Raw genomic sequence first — 19,714 nt, forward strand, 5'->3', positions numbered from 1 at the left:
ACCTCAAGAAATTAGATTGGCTGTCAGTACTTCAGGATTGATCAATATTCAGATCTATACCATAGTTTGTGAACTCTATAACTTTCCTACAAACTAAAAAATACATCCTAATTTGGGTTATTTTCACCAAAGACATGTAGCAGAATACATCTTTGCCTAAATTTTTTATTTGCAAACTTTTATAACAAAAACAAAGAAAAATTTTTTTTTTCAAAATTTGTGGTCTTTTTTTGTTAATTTAGCAAAAAATAAAAACCCCAGTGGTGATTAAATACCACCAAAAGAAAGCTCTAGTTGTGTGAAGAAAATGATAAAATTTTAGTTTGGGTACAATGTTGTATGACTGCGCAATTGTCATTCAAAGTGTGAGAGCGCTGAAACCTGAAAATTGGCCTGGGCAGGAAGGTGTAAAATTGCTCGGTATTGAATTGGTTAAGGTAATAGGAAAGGTAAATTTTTACTTGAACAGGAGAACTACAGAGATTAATTTTTCCAGTGGGGATGAAAATCAAGGAAAACCTGACACAGAGTCTAATCCTTCCCTACTCTAGTCAATACAAAATAAAAGGTTTTGCCTTTACATACACTTTAAACTTACTATACACAAAAAAAATTGATGGTACGTTCCTGTAGATCAACCGACTACTACGTAGTGCAAGGGCTGGCCTGAATGGATACAGATTGTTTCATTTTTAAATAGGTCCCACATTACATTTTAGTAAATCTAACGAAGACTGTACACTCAAATTGTAATAGATTTCCCCAATTTAGGGGGTTAGAAAAAAAGCCAGTGCATGATCCCAGTGACATGCTTCTCCCAAAATATGAACTAACCCTTAACCTGCAATAACAATTGCTGCAATAATAAACAAATTGGCTGCAAGAAGTGTTAACGACTGATAAGAGCTGATAATCACTTGCTTACCTTAAATCCAGCATGGACATTGTCAGCCTCCAGACACCACACAATCCTGGGAAATCATCATGTCAGATACATTTCAAAACAGAGGTCATCTGTTATGTGAACCTATCCTGAAGATATTTCCAGTCTGCTTGGTGGGCTGGAGCCTGAAAGTGACAATGATCATCAATCCCCAGACAGAATTAATCATATGGGTTTGCATATCTTTCCTGTACTCCATCTACCTGCTCTTTTCTTTAGTATAACAAAGCATGTCTATAATGCTCGAGCCATTGGCCTGTCATTATAGTAACAAACATGTAATTTTTTTAAATTCTATATTATTTACAAAGAATAAGCGATTACACAAGTACACTTCTGTTGTTGAATTGACGTCATTTTCTATTTTTCCATTTAGATTTGTAAATGGATGATTAATATAATAACCTGGCATGGCAATTCTTTTACTGCAAACATATTTAACATGCAATAAAAGATAGGCGTTTCCACCCAAAATATTTATAATAAAATTAGCATTCCATTTATTTTTTCATAAGTTAAAGGATAAATTCACCTTTTGGACAAAAATAAATGCACTTTTGTTGCAGGTAAAAAAGAAAAATGCGCATTTATTATTTTTGCCCAAAGGAGCCTGGAAAGCATTGCACCAGTGATCAGTAGATAGCTGATGCCATGCAGGTCTCCTGCAGACCTGTCAGAATATCTGCTTTCCGTATGGGATGTACAGTCAAGCAGATATTCTGACAGGAAGCTTCAATGAACTACCATGGTGCTTCATAGCGCCCTGGTAGTTAATTGAAAACTACAAGCCCACAGCTGCTAAGGCTGTCGGGACCTGCAGTTCATTCATTCATGAAGTCTGTGAATGAATGACGCAACCGTGGCGGCAGAGCCCTGCCATGCGCACGTCCACGCTGTTTTCAAATCTGACAGACAGTACGGGGAAACTTCTCCACGTACCATCTGCCAGCAGGAGAGGAGCGGCAGGCACAGCTTTACACCCTAGAAATGGGTGGAACATGCAACATGTTCCAAAGGTGAACTTATCATTTACAGTGGTACTAAACTCAAATACAGAATATTTATTATACTGCATCGTACCTGTTCTTAGAAGTGATGGCTGTATTTTTTGTCTTTTATTAGCCTTTTCCTTTATTTTTACCTGGTGATCTGGCCAGTAAGGCTGTTAGTTTTTAACAGGCCAAGCAGTCCAGCAAAAGTGGCAGTTAGAGGGATAAGACAAACCATTTAACACTGACAGGGGTTCTTAAAATTATTAATATTATTACATCGAGTTTATATAGCGCCAAAGGGTTTGCTCAGCGCTGTACAATAGAGGGGGGGACAATACATGGCACAGTACAACAATAACAAACAACGTACGAGGGGTAAGAGGGCCCTACTCTTTCGAGCTTACAATCTAGGAGGGAGGGGGTAGTGGTACAGTAGGAAGTGGCTGAGGGGAATGAAGTGGTGGGAGGAATGAGGGAGAATGGCCGTTAGGTGATGGTGGGGTAGGCTTCCCTGAAGAGATGGGTTTTGAGGGAACGCCTGAATGTGAGGAGGGAAGGAGACAGTCTGATGGATTGGGGCAGTGAGTTCCACAGGATGGGGGAAGGACCTGGAGAAGTCTTGCAGTCGTGCATGGGAGGAGGAGACCAGGGAGCAGGATAGAAGGAGGTCCTGTGAGGAGCGAAGGGTACGGGTAGGGTGGTACCTGGGAATCAGGTTGGTGAGCTAGTCAGGGGCATTGTTGTGAACGGCTTTGTAGGTCAGGGTTAGAAGTTTAAATTTGATGCATTGGGCAATAGGGAGCCAGTGGAGGGAGAGGAAGAGGGGGGTGGCAGAGGTGGAGCGGTTGGTGAGGTGGATAAGTCTAGCCGCTGAGTTCAGGATGGTCTGAAGCGGGGAGAGCTTGCACTGGGGTAGGCCAGTTTTTAGACCTCGTTCACACCATACATGCAGAAAGACTGATGGAAACTGACATGCAGATTTCACTTGCAGAGACATCAGTTTACTTCAGTTTTCATGCATGCTTCAATGAGTTTAGGGCTCGTTCACACCATGGTACAGAGACATCAGTTTTTCTGCATGCGTTCTGCAAGGGCACAACAAAATCAATTGTTTTCTATGGGCCCTGTTAACACTACAACACTAGTATCCCGTGCAGATTTTTTTATGTTGTGTATGAAACTTATTGATGTATGCATGAAAACTGTTGTAATCTGATGTCTCTGCAAGTGAAATTTATTCTTCAGTTTCTCTGCATGTATGGTGTGAACAAGGCCTCACTGTAAAAAAAAAACAAAAAAAAAACCTGTAACTGCTTAATAAGTATTAGTTGGAGTTTGGCTTTAATTTCTTAGTCAAGTTCATCTAAATCTGTTATTACATTGAATACTACCCTCTCCCCAAAATGGCAATGCTGCTGTCAAAAAGGTGTCTATTGCTCCTCCATGCAGAAAGGAGACATCCTACAAATAGGAAGAGTATTACTGGCTGGATCACCAGGTGAAAAAGGGAAAAACAAAAAAGCCTAAAAAGATGAAAAGTAACACAGCCACCAAATTTAAGGATTGGAAAGCTACAACATATTACTTTTTTATTTTGGGTTTATTAGCATTTCCCACCAGGCATATGGTCAAATGACAGCCAGGCGGGACATTCACTGTTCCAGGTGGATGTCGTATAACGTCCTCCTGGGCCGTGCTGTGGCGCAATCTGTCATTTGCTGTGTCCACTGGACATAGTAGATGACCAATCAGTATACCGGCTGCTGCCAGTACCATGTGATTACTGTGACCAATCACAGCAGATCACATGACAATTGCACACAATGGATGGTTTTCCCTCATGTCATCCATTGTGTACTATTGTATTGATCTCTGGGATTGGTCACAGCAATCACATGGTATAGACAGGTCCAATCACAGCCCATCTGTACCATGTGATTAGCTGTGGCCAATCACAGCTAACCACAATAGCAAACACTGAATGAATCAATTTCATTCAGCAAAAATTATTGCTTATAACCATGAAATTCACTGGTATAAGCAATGACAATGTGTTTAAACACAAAATCTATCACTTTCTCGGAGTAGTACAATGTTACTATGGTAACATTATATTGCTCTGGCCACAGTGTGGTAAAAAGAAATAAAATGTAATAAATGTAAACAATTTACCAAAATTGAAAAAAATTTAATTTTTTTGTTTCTTTTCATACTGTCACCAGTCAGTGTCCCTGATCACCGCCACACCAGATATATGCTGATGCTGTACTGCAATGGTGACAGTATATAAAAATATAAATTGTGAAATAAAAACTTTTTTTTACTTTCTTCATTTTGCCAATTGTGATGAAAAAATTACTTAAAAAAACTCACTATGCCTTTTACCAAATACCTTGGACTGGTTACTTTCCAAAAAGTGGTCATTTGGGCAATATTTGTACTGTCTTGGCATTTTCGGGCCTCAAGAAATGAGCCATAAGTACATCAGGATTGATCGATTTTATGAGATACAGTATATATCAGTTTGTGGACTCTATAACTTTACTACAGACTAAATAAACACTGATTTGGGTTATATTCACCAAAGAAATTTAGCAGAATACAGTTTGACCTAAATGTATGAAGAAAGATTACTGGTTTGCAAAATTGTATATTACAGAAACAAAGAAAAATAAGTTTTTTCTTTTTTCAAAAGTTTCTTTTTTTTCTGTTTATTTAGCAAAAAATAAAAGACCCAGGGGTGTTTAAACACCACCAAAAAAAAGCTCTATTTGTGTGAAAAAAAGGGGATAAAATTTAAGTGCAATTGTCAATTAAAGTGCGATAGTGCTGAAAGCTGAAAATTGGCCCGGGCAGGCAGGTGAGAGTGCCTTGTATTGAAGTGGTTAAAGTAACACTAAATGATATCCTTATTTTCCAAAAATAATCCGTACACATCTACTACTTCATAGTCTCATAATCTATTTTTCATTAAATAATTGCACACTGTTTTTCTGCCTTCTTGCAAGATCCTCTGCGAGCATCTAAACCTCTTATTTCCCACTTGCTGAGCAAAAAGAGGATTTTGAAGATTTGGAGGAGGCTGAGCGCAATTGAAGGTACTTTTTTTTTTGCATCAGCAATACATAGCTGGATAAAAAAAAAAAAAACCCCAAAAACATGAAAATAAGAAAAAAACAAATGCAGCCACAACATCTAAGACTGGTAAGATGCAATATCAGTATATGTTCATGCACCACACCTGATTTGCCCCTTCTTCTCTTTGTCTGGAATCTACTGTACAGGGCATAACCGGGGATTAATACCAAGTCAAATTCAGTTACACTTGAAAGTAGATTTTAACTGAATATATAACTGCATTAGTTCTTGTTTTTTTAACTAGTTGCTGACCGCAGATAGCCGAATGACGGCTGCACTGCGGCCGGCCAGTTCTGAGTGGACGTCATATGACGTCCTCCCAGAACGCGCTCTCCTGCGCGCCCCAGGGGGCGCGCACCCGGCGATCTCCGTGATCGCTGTGTCCTACGGACACAGCTGATCACGTGATGTGGTAAAAGGCCAATCACAGCGGCCTTTTACCACGTGATCAGCGGTGTCCAATGACACGCTGATCAGAGGGAAATGCAAGTGCCGGTTCTCGGCTGCACTTTCCTCACGCTGTCAGATCGTGAGGAAAGTACTGCCGAGAACCGGCAGTTGTCAGAGCGGGGATCGGCACCGATCATCAGGGCACTGATGATCAGTGCCCTGATGATCGGTGCCCAGCAGTGCCACCCGCAAGTTCCGCCCACCTGTGCCCAGCAGTGCGCCCACTAGCTCCGCCCACCTGTGCCCAGCAGATCACCCACCTGTGCACCCACCTGTGCCCAGCAGTGCACCCACCTGTGCCACTCTGCAGTGTCACACACCTGTGCCCAGAAGTGCCACCCACCTGTGCCACCCACCAGTGCAGCCCAGCAGTGCTGCCAGTCAGTGCCCAGGGGTTGTGCCAGTCAGTGCCGCCAGTGTACAGCAGTGATGCCAGTCAGTGCCATCTATCAGTACCCATCATCAGTGTCACCTACCAGTGCCGCCTATCAGTGCTGCATATTAGTGCCGCCTATCCGTGACACCTCATTAGTGCTGTCTATCAGTGCTGCCTATCCGTGCCACCTCATTAGTACTGCCTATCAGTGCCCATCAGTGCTGCCTCATCAACGCACATCAGTGAAGGAGAAAAATTACCTGTTTGAAAAATTTTATAATAGAAGCAAAGAAACTTTTTTTTTCAAATTTTTTGCACATTTTTTTATTTATAGCGCAAAAAGTAAAGTGCCCAGTGGCGATTAAATACCACCAAAAGAAAGCTCTATTTGTGAGAAAAAAATGATCAAAATTTCATATGGGTACAATGTTGCATGACCGCGCAATTGTCAAAGTGCGGCAGCGCTGAAAGCTGAAAATTGGCCTGGTAAATAAGGGGGTATAAGTGCCTGGTAGGCAAGTGGTTAATATCTGCCTGGATTTTAGCTGTCAGGTATGCATCAAGTAGGTAGCCTTCACTAGTTTCAATGAAAAATAAGTCTGATCATTTTTACTTTTTATCTAACTGCATTTGTTTTTATATCTACCTGGATGTTAGCTTGCAGGTAGACAACCTTCAGGTAGGACATTAATTACATTTAAAAAGAGATTTGACAAATTTTTTACTGAATATCTAACTGCATTCATTCCATTGTTAAAACCTGCCTGGATTTTAGCTTTAATCACATAGCAGTTTTGGATAAACTTGAAGTATTAAAAGACTCTTCATACACATCAGTAATAGCGGTTTGTGGTCACACAACGTCGATACATTGCTCCTCAGTGTAATCATCTCATCATTATTTACATCATGATCTCTACAGTTGCTAATGCATTGGAGGCATTGCACAAGGTAGAGGTCACACAACAGCAATAAGAAGTAAAAAAGACAGGCAAGTAAATGTAATAAAGCAAAAGACTGTCATATAGCATTGACTTTATTTCTAAAAGTCGCGTTATTTCTTGTAGTTCTATAAGCTTTGTTGCTGGGAAAGTAACAGCGATTCTTTAGCTTTATTTTTATCGTACTTTTGTCCTCATGGTTAGTACATTTTACTTATTAGGGTAGTGCAGGCCTTTGGTTTTGTTAATGAAACTTATAAAGTGCTTGAGTCACATGCAAGTGCAATAGCTCCAGCAGATAAAATCTTTATAAAGAGCAATTCAGACAGAAAGCAAATTCCTTCTGGTATCGCTTTGGAAGGATCCGAGAAAGTTAATGGAAAATTTATATTGTCTGCCCTTGGGGCATATTTTGGAGGTCTAAAAGCAGTTAAGGGACTAACTTTAGCTTTGCCATAAAAGAAAAAAAAAAAAAACTTGCTTAGGGGAATTTTAGTAGGAAGTGTCATGTTTTAACTCCTTACAGTGCTAAGGATACAGCTTTGTCAAAGAGAAGGAAACAAACTTTATGACAAAAGTGAAATGTACTGTATGTATAGGTTTTGGAGTAAGGGAGAAAAACAGATTTTTTTGTTTCTTGTTGTTTCTCTGTATACCATTGTGGAAATTTCCCTTCACATCCTGTTTCACAGACACAACAGGTAGTTAGTGGAAATCTCCCAAAAAGAGGGGAATTCCCCCATAAAACCTAGTACACACTATGAGAAAATCAGATGACCATTCATGTGATTTTCTACAAAAGTGCAAATCACGATGTATTTGTAGTGATATTGATTTGTAAGAAAATCCTTGTCCGACAAAGTCAAATGTAGCTACAAACTAGAGTAGTGGAAGAGGAAGTGTAGGGTTGTTCTATGCTTCTAATCCTCTGCCCATGGCAGTGGTCTTCAGCACAAAAAGAGGGATGAATCTCAATGGGGACACAGATAGCAATAATGACCCTTCACTTTATCCAAAAAATTTAAAATTAGAGAAATAAATGGAATGTGGTCCATAATGGTAGCAAATTATGACTCTGGTTTATAAAGCACATCAACGTAAAGTGTTAGGTCACCTTTACCAGCCTATGCAGATAAGGGGTGTCTGTGGATAATAAACCGTGCAGCTCTGACTAAAGTTGTATAATACCCTTACTATAGGTGTAGGCCATTTATGTACTTCATGAAGCCTGGCTGGAATACTCCCAGGACGTTGGTAAGTGAGGCCTAGTCATTACTGCTCACCTACCACACCTCCAAAAGGAGTGAGCTTTTTTTCTTTGATTTAGACCCCCTCACATGCTCTCTCCCCTGATGCAGTAGCTCCAAACTCGAGAGCTCATTCCTGTGATGGTGGAGGTGAGCAGTAATGATTCGGCCTCACCTAACAAAGCCCTGGGAGTTTACCAGTCAGGCTTCAGGAAGTATGTAAATGGTCTACATGTAGTATGTAATGGCCTATAGTGCTGTTCAGTGGCTGTTTTCAGTGGGACTAAAAACGTGGGAAATTCCAAAGTTTTCAGTTGTCATTGAAACAAGAAGGGGGGGGGGGGATAGTTCGCTGGGGATAGCGGTTTGAAAAAACTTCCAAAGAGGGAGAGACTCATGGCCTAAGCAAGAACAGAGAGCAACAATGTAGCAAAGAATCTTGATTGAAGAAACAAAGAGAAAAATATGGTTAGACTTTTTCAAACAGAGCTGAAGAAAGGATGGAATGCTGGAAATATGATGGGTTATACCGGGTAGAAGAAAACAAAAAGGCTTGCAGAAATGGGTTAGGCTTTTTTTGAGCAGAGCTGAAGAAAAATGTCCCTCCTCCTAGGACACTAGCAAAAAAAAACAGGCATGATGGGTAGATTAAGGGTCATCCTGGATGGTTCTTTGTTTTTTTTGCTTGCTAGTTTCAAATCTTCCTGTAGGTGGCAGTATAACCCAACACTATACAATTTCCTGTGCTCCTCAATGGATGGGAAAAAGCGGTGTACAACTAAGTACAAGAGAGAATGTGGCTCAAACCCCTTCTTCTCATGTAACACCACAAGTATATATGGATTGGCCCAGTGTTGTCACATGGGGTGGGGATAGAGTCTACAGTCCTTTGTAAGCTCTGACTTGAGTGACAAAGGGACAGTGGGTATATGCTCAGGAGGGGAAGCAATAAAGCAAACATATTGCTTTATACCAAAGTACAATATTGCTATGGATGGTGCTCTTGAAGATTTTCAGTCTGGGACATTTTTTCAGTAAGCCGACCTAGATTAGCACCACTCCAAAAAATTTGTCAGACCTTTTTAATAGTTTCTTGGAACTCATAATGCTGGGTGTTGCAGAAACAATGAGACAAAAATATTATGAATACGAAACTTCGTTCATAAAATCCTACTCAGATGCGTCTTAATTGTGAGTGTGTTTTGAGAGAAAATCTCTCATCTCCAGTGGTAACTCTGATGCAGACCTGTGCAAACTGTCTCAGTTCGCTGTCCAGAATTGCAGGTGCCACAAATATACACGAAAACAGTTGCATATACTTTTTAACTGACAGACAGCCTGCTTTGTGACTAATTTTGTCTAAAATGTGCTTTAACCTCCCTAGCGGTCTGATTATGTCCATATTTCTGTGCTCAAAGCGGTACATTTTTTTGCATGAAAATATGTATTTTTTTTATCGTAGGCCTGTAATTTTTAGGAATAACTCACTGAAATCTGTCCGAACAAGAGTCTAGTAAACATCCCGGGTATGTTAAAATTTGAAACACGAAATCATAAATTATAATTTAATAAATAATCATAAAAAATAATATAATAATTAATTTAATTCAATAATATAATCAAACCAAAAACACTGAAATTTGAAATATAGCGCCAAGTTTGCACATCACTGAGCAAAGTCGCAAAATCGTTTTCAGTGTCTGATGACGAATTACCCCACGAATCATTATCACTCAATTCTGCAAGTGGTTCTAATTTACTATCGCTGTTCTCTCGCCGGTCTAAAACCGATTTTGACCTAAAGGGACGCTTTTTGGATGTCATGGATGTTTCTCAATTACCAGGCAATAAGAAAAAATGCAGGCAGGACACAGCACTCGGGACAAAATGTATGTGAAATGGTTTGATACAGCAATGTTTTACTATGTGATTTTAGTGTATTTAGTGAATGTCACTTTTTGTCATTTTCAAATTTCCTGCCGTTCCGTCCCCCGTACATCCCGACGCTCGCAGGGAACGGAACCCAGATGGCAGATGCCGACATCCGCCGGAGGACATTACAGGGGACACTGCAGGAGGGACATCGCGGGACAAGGTAAGTGAAGAACAGATGCCAGAGCAGCGCCACATTGTAAGCCCGAGTGTAGCTCGGGGTTATCGCTTTTGGTACTGAAACCTTACCCCGAGCTACACTCGGGAATACCGTCAAAGAGGTTAAGCATCCCTCAGCATCGCTACTAAAAAAAAAAAAAAAAAATGTTGGAGCATTTCAGAAACAGGTGTATTCATTTTAAGATCATGTGACAGTTTACTTGCAAACAGTTGGGGCACCATTCAATTATTTCAGAAGGAAACTTGTTGCACATGAGTTCAGGTGAAGTTATACAGTCAAGATGTTCCATTTCTTTAGTTGTAAACATTATAAAATTGTGGATTTTCCCATGTCAACATTATAGCTCAATGACATAAAATTCTATTGAAATCCAACTGTGTTCCAGGTTAACTCTATATACAAAGTGGAAACATCGAAGGAGAGTAAATACTTAAAGCACTGTATACAGGCTTGTTTACTGAGATCACACAGATAACACAGGAAAATGATTACTTCCATTTAGCTGGTTAGTCAGTAAAGCCTCCAGGAATAGGTTTAGGTCTCTGCTTTATGTAGAATGAGACATGCCAAGTAAAGAAAAGCAGGCCGACTCGGGTGATCTGGCACAAAGCAAATGATATTCCCATTCCTGTACAATGTTTTGTAAAGGTGGCCATAGATGGGACTGAAATTAAGGTAGTTCAGCAGGGACCATTTTGATCAGCCTGACAGGCTGTGGTGCCGGTCAAACTCTGTAGCCTAAGTTAAAACTGCTATGGCCACAAAGCAGTACAGCTGCAGCGTGTGTACAGCCGTCAGGCTGTAATGGTAGAATGCTTGTGGGCAACCAGGGGTGATAAACCCACAGCTCAGCTGCCTGCTTTTACCAACCCCAGGCCATCAGTGTGAAAGGGCCCCTAGTGCACACAAAAAGATGAGGTTGTGAAGAGTATATAGATTCCAAATGCATCAAACCTCAAAAGTATGTGAAACTTGAAAAAAAAAAATACAGTACCCAAATTTATCAGTAGGTGATGCTTTAAATGCCTTTACAGGTCATCTTTTTAGACCTGTGTAGCATGCAGTTTACATACACATGCGCACTTGCAACACACAACATTATAGATCTATTAGAACCCTTATATCTCCCCAACCCACTGCTCCAGCTGATCAAGCACAGGACTGATCAGTCAACTGTGCACCCAGTTTCCTTGCCACAGCTCTAAACCAGAAGTGACCAAAGCTGAGCACTTTCAGTTCACACTACTGCAGAGGAGATCAGGGAATAGTTGTTCCTCAATCTCCTCCTGCTTGCCACCCTGACATTAGTTATTGTGGTTCTGGGCAGAGCAGCAGGGTGTGGGGAAGGGCAGCAGTAGGAGTCACGTAAAAGTTGGGTGGCTTTACAGATTGCCAAACATGTCCAAAGAGGCGAACCAGTTAACAAATGTGCATTGTGTTACAGCAGCCTATTCGTTTGAATGGCCTGGCTAATGTACAACGCAATACAAATCAAGCCTGCTCCCTTTTCCCTAGTGTGGAACCACATTGCAGTGTGCTGCAATACATTGCTGCAGTGCAGGAGTGTAAATAGGCTCTAAATGAACATTCCCAGATTTTTTTTTTTTGTTCATTCAAATTTAGGGACACCCTACAGACCATTCCCACTTTTAAACCACAGCCCATTTTGCAGTCACATCCACAAAATCACATCCTAATTTTTAACATGCACTGAAACAATTGGTCACAGAGTTTTGGAATACAAAGCAGACATTTAAGGTAAACACAAAAATGCCTAGGGCAACATGGGCAGTGAAATGATGCGTAGTGTGCTGTAGCAACTTATGAGTATGGCCAAACTGAGGTAACATTGGGAGGGGCCTAAGAGGGTATGGATTTAAAAAACCCTGACCTTATGCTGTTGTGAGATAGGAATAAGTAATGCAGTGCAGTAGTCGGGAGTGAGTGCTGTAGAGAGCAGGATTTAGGAGCAGGCAGCACAGGGAGCAGAGGTCGGGAGCAGGCAGCGCAGGGAGCAGAGGTCGGGAGCAGGCAGCGCAGGGAGCAGAGGTCGGGAGCAGGCAGCGCAGGGAGCAGAGGTCGGGAGCAGGCAGCGCAGGGAGCAGAGGTCGGGAGCAGGCAGCGCAGGGAGCAGAGGTCGGGAGCAGGCAGCGCAGGGAGCAGAGGTCGGGAGCAAATAACAGAGGAGATGACAGGAGCAGGTTATGAAGAAAGCAGAAGACAGGAACAAGTAACGCAGAAAGGTCATTAGCAAGTTGCAGACAGGTTGCAGGGAAATAAGTGCAACTGCAGTGAATTTAAAGTATATTATACCTTGTCATTTGACTTGATGGTGGCTCAATGGCTGCATCTGCTTTCCGTTACATGAAAGTCTGGCACCTATTCATCACACAAGGCAGCTAATCGCTGGCATACCCAGCATAGCGCAGGCGCAAACTCAACAACCACAATGTGCAAGCAGTGGAGGGAGGTGTACACATGCCACAGCAAGAATTAACCTCATAAAATGTGGATAGCAGCACTGCCCTCCAAACGTGACCCGTTCACCTGAATGGGGCTGCACTTCAAGTGCATGAGCAATAAAAGCCTCTTTTGTGCCCTTTTCTGCTTTAGTTGCACTTACTTATTAAAGTCTGGCTTCCTCTAAATTAAAGGATAACCTCCATCATCAGATATTTGCTTTTCTAGTGATGGTGCCATTAAGGCTCTCTCATTTGGATAGTAAACAGAAAAAATAAATTAGCTTGTGCACTGGCTACTATAGTATTATGATGTACAGAGGAGGTCATAAATGAAATGTCCAAGTACTTTATCTCTTATCCTTTTTCTCTCCTGGGGTGCTGCAGCTCTGTATTATCTCCACTGAGGGGTGGGAAAGGACAGAAAACATACAAAGAGAGAGTTCACGATCGCCCCCAGTGTAATATCACTTTAGTGTAATAAGGATTAAAAACTTAGCAGATTGCACTCCCATTTTCACATTGGTATCGAACAAACATGTCTGCATATAGAGTGATCCAGTGCATGGTCCCTGTAAGATCCGGGGCCTCTGGATGGTCCGCTGTCAGCTGCAATCTACCAAGGTCTGCACTGGATGCACAGTGACAGACCGCCGGCGTCCCTCCCCACTGCGCATGTGTCCGGTCTGGCCAGAGCCGCACTCCGTTGGCGACTAGTAGCTCTGAGGGAGGATCACAACACAGGAACTCACGTCATGACCACGTCACGGCTGCTATGACAAAGTGTTTCAGAGGCGTGGCTTTGACACCACACCCCCGAAACACGTTGTCATAGCAACCATGACGTGGTTTCTGGTGTTGTAATCGATGTTCATTTTTGACTGCAGTGACAAGTTTGAAGGTGTAGGATGACACATTTTTCTCAAACAAATTTCTAACTATGTAAGTGGTTTTTGTTCAGGAAATTACGTTCATTACCAAATCGAATATTAAAAGGAAAAAACTTAAATATTTTTCTGTAGGCATTACTGTATGTACTGGTAAAAACCGAACAAACATTCATACGAAAATCTACCAGTGTATGGCCAACTTTACTCTCATTTCTTTAGTTTTCAGACACGAAAAACTGGACTAATTATTCCGTAAAAATGTAAGGTAACCATTAAGCACACAATACAGAATATAAATTAAACTAGTATAATAAAAACAAGAGATTGAAAAAAACAGTTGTATTTGTAGTCTAGCAAACAACACGAAACAATATGTTTCTTAGATGTTTATGAAAATCATCCCAGCTTCAGTTCATCAAAACCTCCATCTGTACAAGTCGAGCATTTGTATCTCCAGACATTCTGTATGGAATCATTCCAGCAAAGGTGATAAGAGCACGTGCTTGACTGCGCAAGGCCTGTGATAGACAACACACCAGTTAGAAGGGTGAATCCACTTCAGAAAATGTTTGCTATAAGGACAATTTCTCACTTACTGAATCTTTATCCTCCAAAACTCGCTGTTGTCTGCCAACAGTGGAGGGTCCACTGCCCTTTAGCCTCTTGTACTGAGTGTATAATATGTTCATTGTTGCAAGGAGAACCTCAGATAAGTTTTGTCTGATCTGTACAAAACGATAAAACATACAAAACTATATACAGAGCAGAGACAACATACAGCAATTCAGTCTCATTACTTCCCACCTCAGCTACTGTAACACCCTTGTTTACTTGTCTTTCACTTAACCTCTTCAGCATTTAGGACAATGTCTCATATGGCCAAAGTATGAAGTGGTTAAAACTTGCTCCTGCCTGCAGTTTTACAGTGCCTTGAAAAAGTATTCATACTCCTTGAAATTTTCCACAATTTGTCATCTTACAACCAAAAACATAAATGTATTTTATTGGGATTTTATGTGGTAGACCAACAAAGTGGTACATAATTGTGAAGTGGAAGGAAAATGATAAACGGTTTTCAACATTTTTTTTTACAAATAAGTATCTGAAAATTGTGGTGTGCATTTTTATTCTTTCCCCTTTACTCTGATATCCCTAACTAAAATATAGTGGAACCAATTTTCTTCAGAAGTCACATAATAGTAAATAGAGTCCACCTGCGTGTAATGTAACCTCAGTATAAATACAACTGTACTGTGAAGCCCTCAGGGGTTTGTTAGAGAACATTAGTGCAAAAACAGCATCATGAAAGTCAAGGAACACAGGTCAGGGATTAAATTGTGGAAAGGTTTAAAGCAGGGTTAGGTTATAAAAAAAATATCCCAAGCTTTGAACATCTCACAGAGCACTGTTCAATCCATTATCTGAAAATGGAAAGAGTATGGCACAACTGCAAACCTACGAAGACATGGTCATCCACCTAAACTGACAGGCAGGGCAAGGAGAGCATTAATCAGGGAAGCAGCAAAGAGGCCCATGGTAATTCTGGAGGAGCTGCAGAGATCCACAGCTCAGGTGGGGGAGTCTGTCCACAGGACAACTATTAGTCGTGCATTCCACGACCTTTATGGAAGAGTGGCAAGAAGAAAGCCATAAGAAGTCCCATGTGTAGTTTGAGAGAAGCCATGTGGGGGACACAGCAAACATGTGGAAGAAGGTGTTCTGGTCAGATGAGACCTAAACTGAACTTTTTGGCCTAAAAGCAAAATGCTATGTGTGGCAAAAAACTTACACTGCACATCACCCTGAACACACCATCCCCACCGTGAAACATGGTGGTGTCAGCCATGTTGCGGGGATGCTTTTCTTCAGCAGGGACAGGGAAGCTGGCCAGAGTTGATGGGAAGTTGGATGGAGCCAAATACAGGGCAATCTTAAAAGAAAACCTGTTAAGAGTCTGCAAAAAGACTTGAGACCGGGGCGGAGGTTCACCTTCCATTAGGATAAGGACCCTAAGCAATACAGCCAGAGCTATAATGGAATGGTTTAGATCAAAGCATATTCATGTGAATGGCCCAGTCAAAAGTCCAGACCTAAATCCAATTGAGAATCTGTGGCAAGACTTGAAAATTGCTGTTCACAGACGCTCTCCATCCAATCTGACAGAGCTTGAGCTATTTTACAAAGAAGGATGGGCAAAATGTCTCTCTAGATGTGCAAAGGTGAAAGACATCCCCAAAAAGACTTGCAGCTGTATTCGCAGCAAAAGGTGGTTCTTCAAAGTATTGACTCAGGGGGGCTGAATACAAATGCACATCACACTTTTCAGATCTTTGTAAAAAAAAATTGAAAACCATTTATCATTTTCCTTCCACTTCACAATTATGTGACACTTTGTGTTGGTCTATCACAAAAAATCCCAATAAAATACATTTACGTTTTTGGCTGTAACATGACAAAATGTGGAAAATTTCAAGGGGTATGAAGACTTTTTCAAGGCACTGGATGTGCTGGAGAAACTATCAAAATCCAGGCCAGCAAGCCAAGAGCTGAGCTGATACACTATACAGTAGTCTATGCTTTATCAGCTGGAGTAGAAGGCAGAGGAGACATTAGGAGACTAATAGTCAGCTGTTCGCCCCCTTGTGATCGCAATAAAAGGCAAAAAAATTATAAGCTCCCATCTCCCCACGGACACACATGTAAACACAAATGCACACCTAGAGCACAGAAGTGTCAGTGATTGTGCCACACATTATAGAGTATATCGTCATGCACAACATTTTGAGAACTATTATTCGGGGTCCTCATTTACAGATAACTAAAACGATGAGCAATAAAAAGGCATTTAAAGCATCTCCTATTATTTTAAGTACAGTAATTTTTTTGTCATTTTGCAGAAGCATGTTGTCTTAAGGTTTGACATATTTGGTATCTATTTACTCACAATCTCATCTTTTATTCTGTACAAAAAACTGGGAAATAAAAAAGTGAGATCACCAGTGTATGGGATTTTGTTTAACATCAAGGACGAATGTAGTATATAAGGGTAGAACAGAGGGGGAATCCTCTCATGCAGCCTTAGGCCATCTATAAATAAATAACTTCATTCAAATAAGCACCTGAGCCCGAGCTACCCAGAATGGGAAACTACTTATCCTTTGTTCTACCTTCAATGTAAGACGCAAATCTTGTTCCCGTTTGGTGATGTACAAGGGATAAAGTCTTCCGGTAGAGTGTTGAGTAGCGTGTATATCAAAGAAGCTGTTGAACGTGGTTTGTGATCAAATATTGTGAGTGGACAGGTAAACTTACTTCGAGAAAGTTGCTGGGGTTAGAATCCGAGGAAGCGAGATAGTTGGGCTGTTCTCCCGAAGCTTAGATGAGCAAGATGCAGGTCTGTGCTCAGGAGTTCAAGGAGCAGCCAAATGAAGTTGTATATGAAATTTTTCGCCGCCGTAAAGTATTTCTGCTGATGAGTTCCAGGAAGCCAGGGTTTTCCCAGTTGATAACGACATTTTTAACATATAGAAAATGAAAACATTTCTCCAGTGGGAAATGGTTTAAAACAAAACTAAGTCTCACACCCAAAAAAATCCTAGGAGGTAGACACATGCAATGCCTCTTTTGCCAACAAATGTATTTCTCATATTCTAGCAATTTTTTTTTCTCTTGGGGTGTTCTCTGTACACTTAAAAGAGGCAGCCAGAGACAATGTAACTTCTGCAAGCAGGATTGCCATTGACCAAGATGTGGTGGTGGAGGACAAAAACTATCACAGGACCCTGGACTTGTCAAAACGGAAGGAAAGTGTTGTCAAGAGTCGTGGACGGCTATGAAGAGGAAACTGATAGAGCTTGCAGTTATGCATTTTTATTCAAGATTATTAATGAGAACTCACTTATCACGGTGAACTTCCTGGTTTTCACCACTCATCTCTAAATGTCCCACCCCAGATCCAGCTCGGATCTAGGTTGCCAAGTGGCACATCTTCAGCAGAAATAATATAAAAAGCGAATACTATAAAGTTGTAGTAGCCAGGGCAAAATGGGGCAAATGTCTGACACAAAGTTCCAGCAGATGCACTGCTGTTCTGGGGACTTCCTGGCCGCATAATCTTGGTAGATCCTCCCAGACAGTCAAAGGGTTTCAGGACCCAGCTCTCCTCCATTCTCTGACTGGGAAAAGCAGAGAAAATCCATGGTCTCCTCCATGTGCCTTAATCAGTGGGCAGAAGGTAGCCCATAGTGCCCTTCAAAAGCCCCTGTCCCGGTTGGGTCTGTCACACTTTGTAGATGCTATAACTTTCATACAAACCACTTATTAGAATTTTTTTTTACCAAACACACATTTTTGCCTAAATCTATGAACAAATGTGATTTTATTAGATATGTTTTATGACAAAGTAGAAAATATTTGTTTTCAAAATTTTTTCATTTAGATAATAAATTAAAAAGCCAGTGGTGATCAAATACCACCAAAAGGAAGCACTATTTGTGTGAAAAGAATTATATAAATTTCATTTGGATAGTGTGTTGCATGACCAAGCAATTGCCAGTTAAAGTAGCATAGTGCTGAATAGCAAAAATGGCCTGGTCATGAAGTGGTAAAATCTTCTGGAGGTCAAACGGGTTAAATCAGTGACCAACCCTTTCATTAAATGAACAATACACTGAAATTGACGTAATTTATTGGACGAATAAACATTATGATCATGTATTCTTTAATAGAAAAAACAAAAAAACAAAACAAAAAATAGAAGAACAGCTAAACAGCAATGTACGTGTGCCACAATGTGCAATCATGCTGTGCATACGCACATTATGTAAAAAGCTCATCGCCACCATCAAAAGTTTAATCCTGCTATAAAGAGCCTACGTTTTCAGAAAAAATGAAAAGGTGAACACTTTAATGCTTCACGTATCTGACAGACTATGATTGTTCTTCAATTCACTGCCACTAATTATACTGGATGCCTGGATCAAATTGAAAAAAAGTTCTCACTTAGAAAGAGAAACTGTTTGGTACTGTGGCATAATGAAGAAACTTCTATCACTCCCAAGCCACCCATGCCTTCTAATCTGCTAATGATCTATATGCCATGATGAACCTGTTCTATGGCTTGAACTAAAAAATAATTAAATTGTCTTCTATTTTTGCAGTTCCTCGTGTGTGAAACATTTTTATTGATAGCTTTACAGTACAGCTGGGTGTTTTTGTTTAAATATTTTTTTTTTAGTTGTATGGTGAGAGTTACCCGTTCCATATACTGTATAGTCACAGACGCAAACAGAGATGGAAAACATGCGAAATGACAATACAGATAGCAGTAAAAACCCAACAGAGGACCTAAATTTTCCTACACAACAAAAGGCTGATGTTTACATGTGAAGAAAGGATACTACAGAAATGGTTTCATATACACAAATAAGCCTGGTACAGAGCTAAGATTTCCTAATCATTGCACATCTTATTCTCATTTAGTTCAAAGTTCTCCTTTAACATGCACCCAGATCATTGATCACACAGTTCCCTTAAGTGTGAATCTTTAAATGAAAGGAATGATTTAGGAAAAAAAAAAAAAGGTTCACTTACCTCATCACTAAAGTTCCTGAAAGCGGCAACCCTTTCCTCCACACTGTCCTGACTTAGTGGAACAATCTTCAGCTTCTCAATGATCTGTGATGTAGTGAATTAGAAAAACAGACCATTACAAAATTATGATATACCTCTTTATAAGAGATTTTGAACCTGAAGCAAAACCTCAGTACTGGGCAGTCTACTAAGATGTAATCAATCTGGGTACTAGAAAAGATGAGAGACATGTAGTAATGGGCAATACCGAACTTAAGAATAAAAAAAAACTAAGACAAGGCAAACCATTAAAAACTAAAATGGACCTGTTCTATTGTATACAGTGGGTAAAATCTGATGAATAGGAAGCATTTATAGCACTAACATGCTTTGTATCCTTCAGTTGTTAAAGAACACCTATACCAAAAGTCAAACTGTGTAAACTAGCATCACCATCCAAATTTCAAGTCTGCACAGGACCCCAACCCCCCCCCCGACAGCTATTGGTTCATGAATCTGATGAGCTGCCTTGCTGACCAGCAAAGACATGCGTCTGCATGGTTAGAATGTCCTGGGTAAAAAGAATTCCTTGGG

General features: G+C 40.6%; 1 protein-coding gene across 3 annotated transcripts in view; it reads right to left on the reverse strand.

Annotated features, from left to right (window-relative positions):
• Positions 1 to 13,731: 13,731 nt before the first annotated feature.
• Positions 13,732 to 19,714, reverse strand: part of NUP93 (nucleoporin 93) — a 43,504-nt gene continuing 37,521 nt past the window's right edge. For all 3 annotated transcript variants that reach the window (XM_089689796.1, XM_089689797.1, XM_089689798.1), the window contains exons 20-22: positions 19,142 to 19,225; positions 14,146 to 14,274; positions 13,732 to 14,067 (exon numbers count right to left, since the gene is read on the reverse strand). In XM_089689796.1, the coding sequence (XP_089545922.1) occupies positions 13,957 to 14,067; positions 14,146 to 14,274; positions 19,142 to 19,225 (324 nt within the window). In that variant the 3' untranslated portion in view covers positions 13,732 to 13,956. The remainder of the gene's footprint in view (positions 14,068 to 14,145; positions 14,275 to 19,141; positions 19,226 to 19,714) is intronic.

The sequence above is a fragment of the Staurois parvus genome, unplaced genomic scaffold, assembly GCF_062004578.1.
Source record: "Staurois parvus isolate SC_StPar_1 unplaced genomic scaffold, SC_StPar_1.0 ptg000498l, whole genome shotgun sequence".
NCBI classification, from domain to species: domain Eukaryota; kingdom Metazoa; phylum Chordata; class Amphibia; order Anura; family Ranidae; genus Staurois; species Staurois parvus.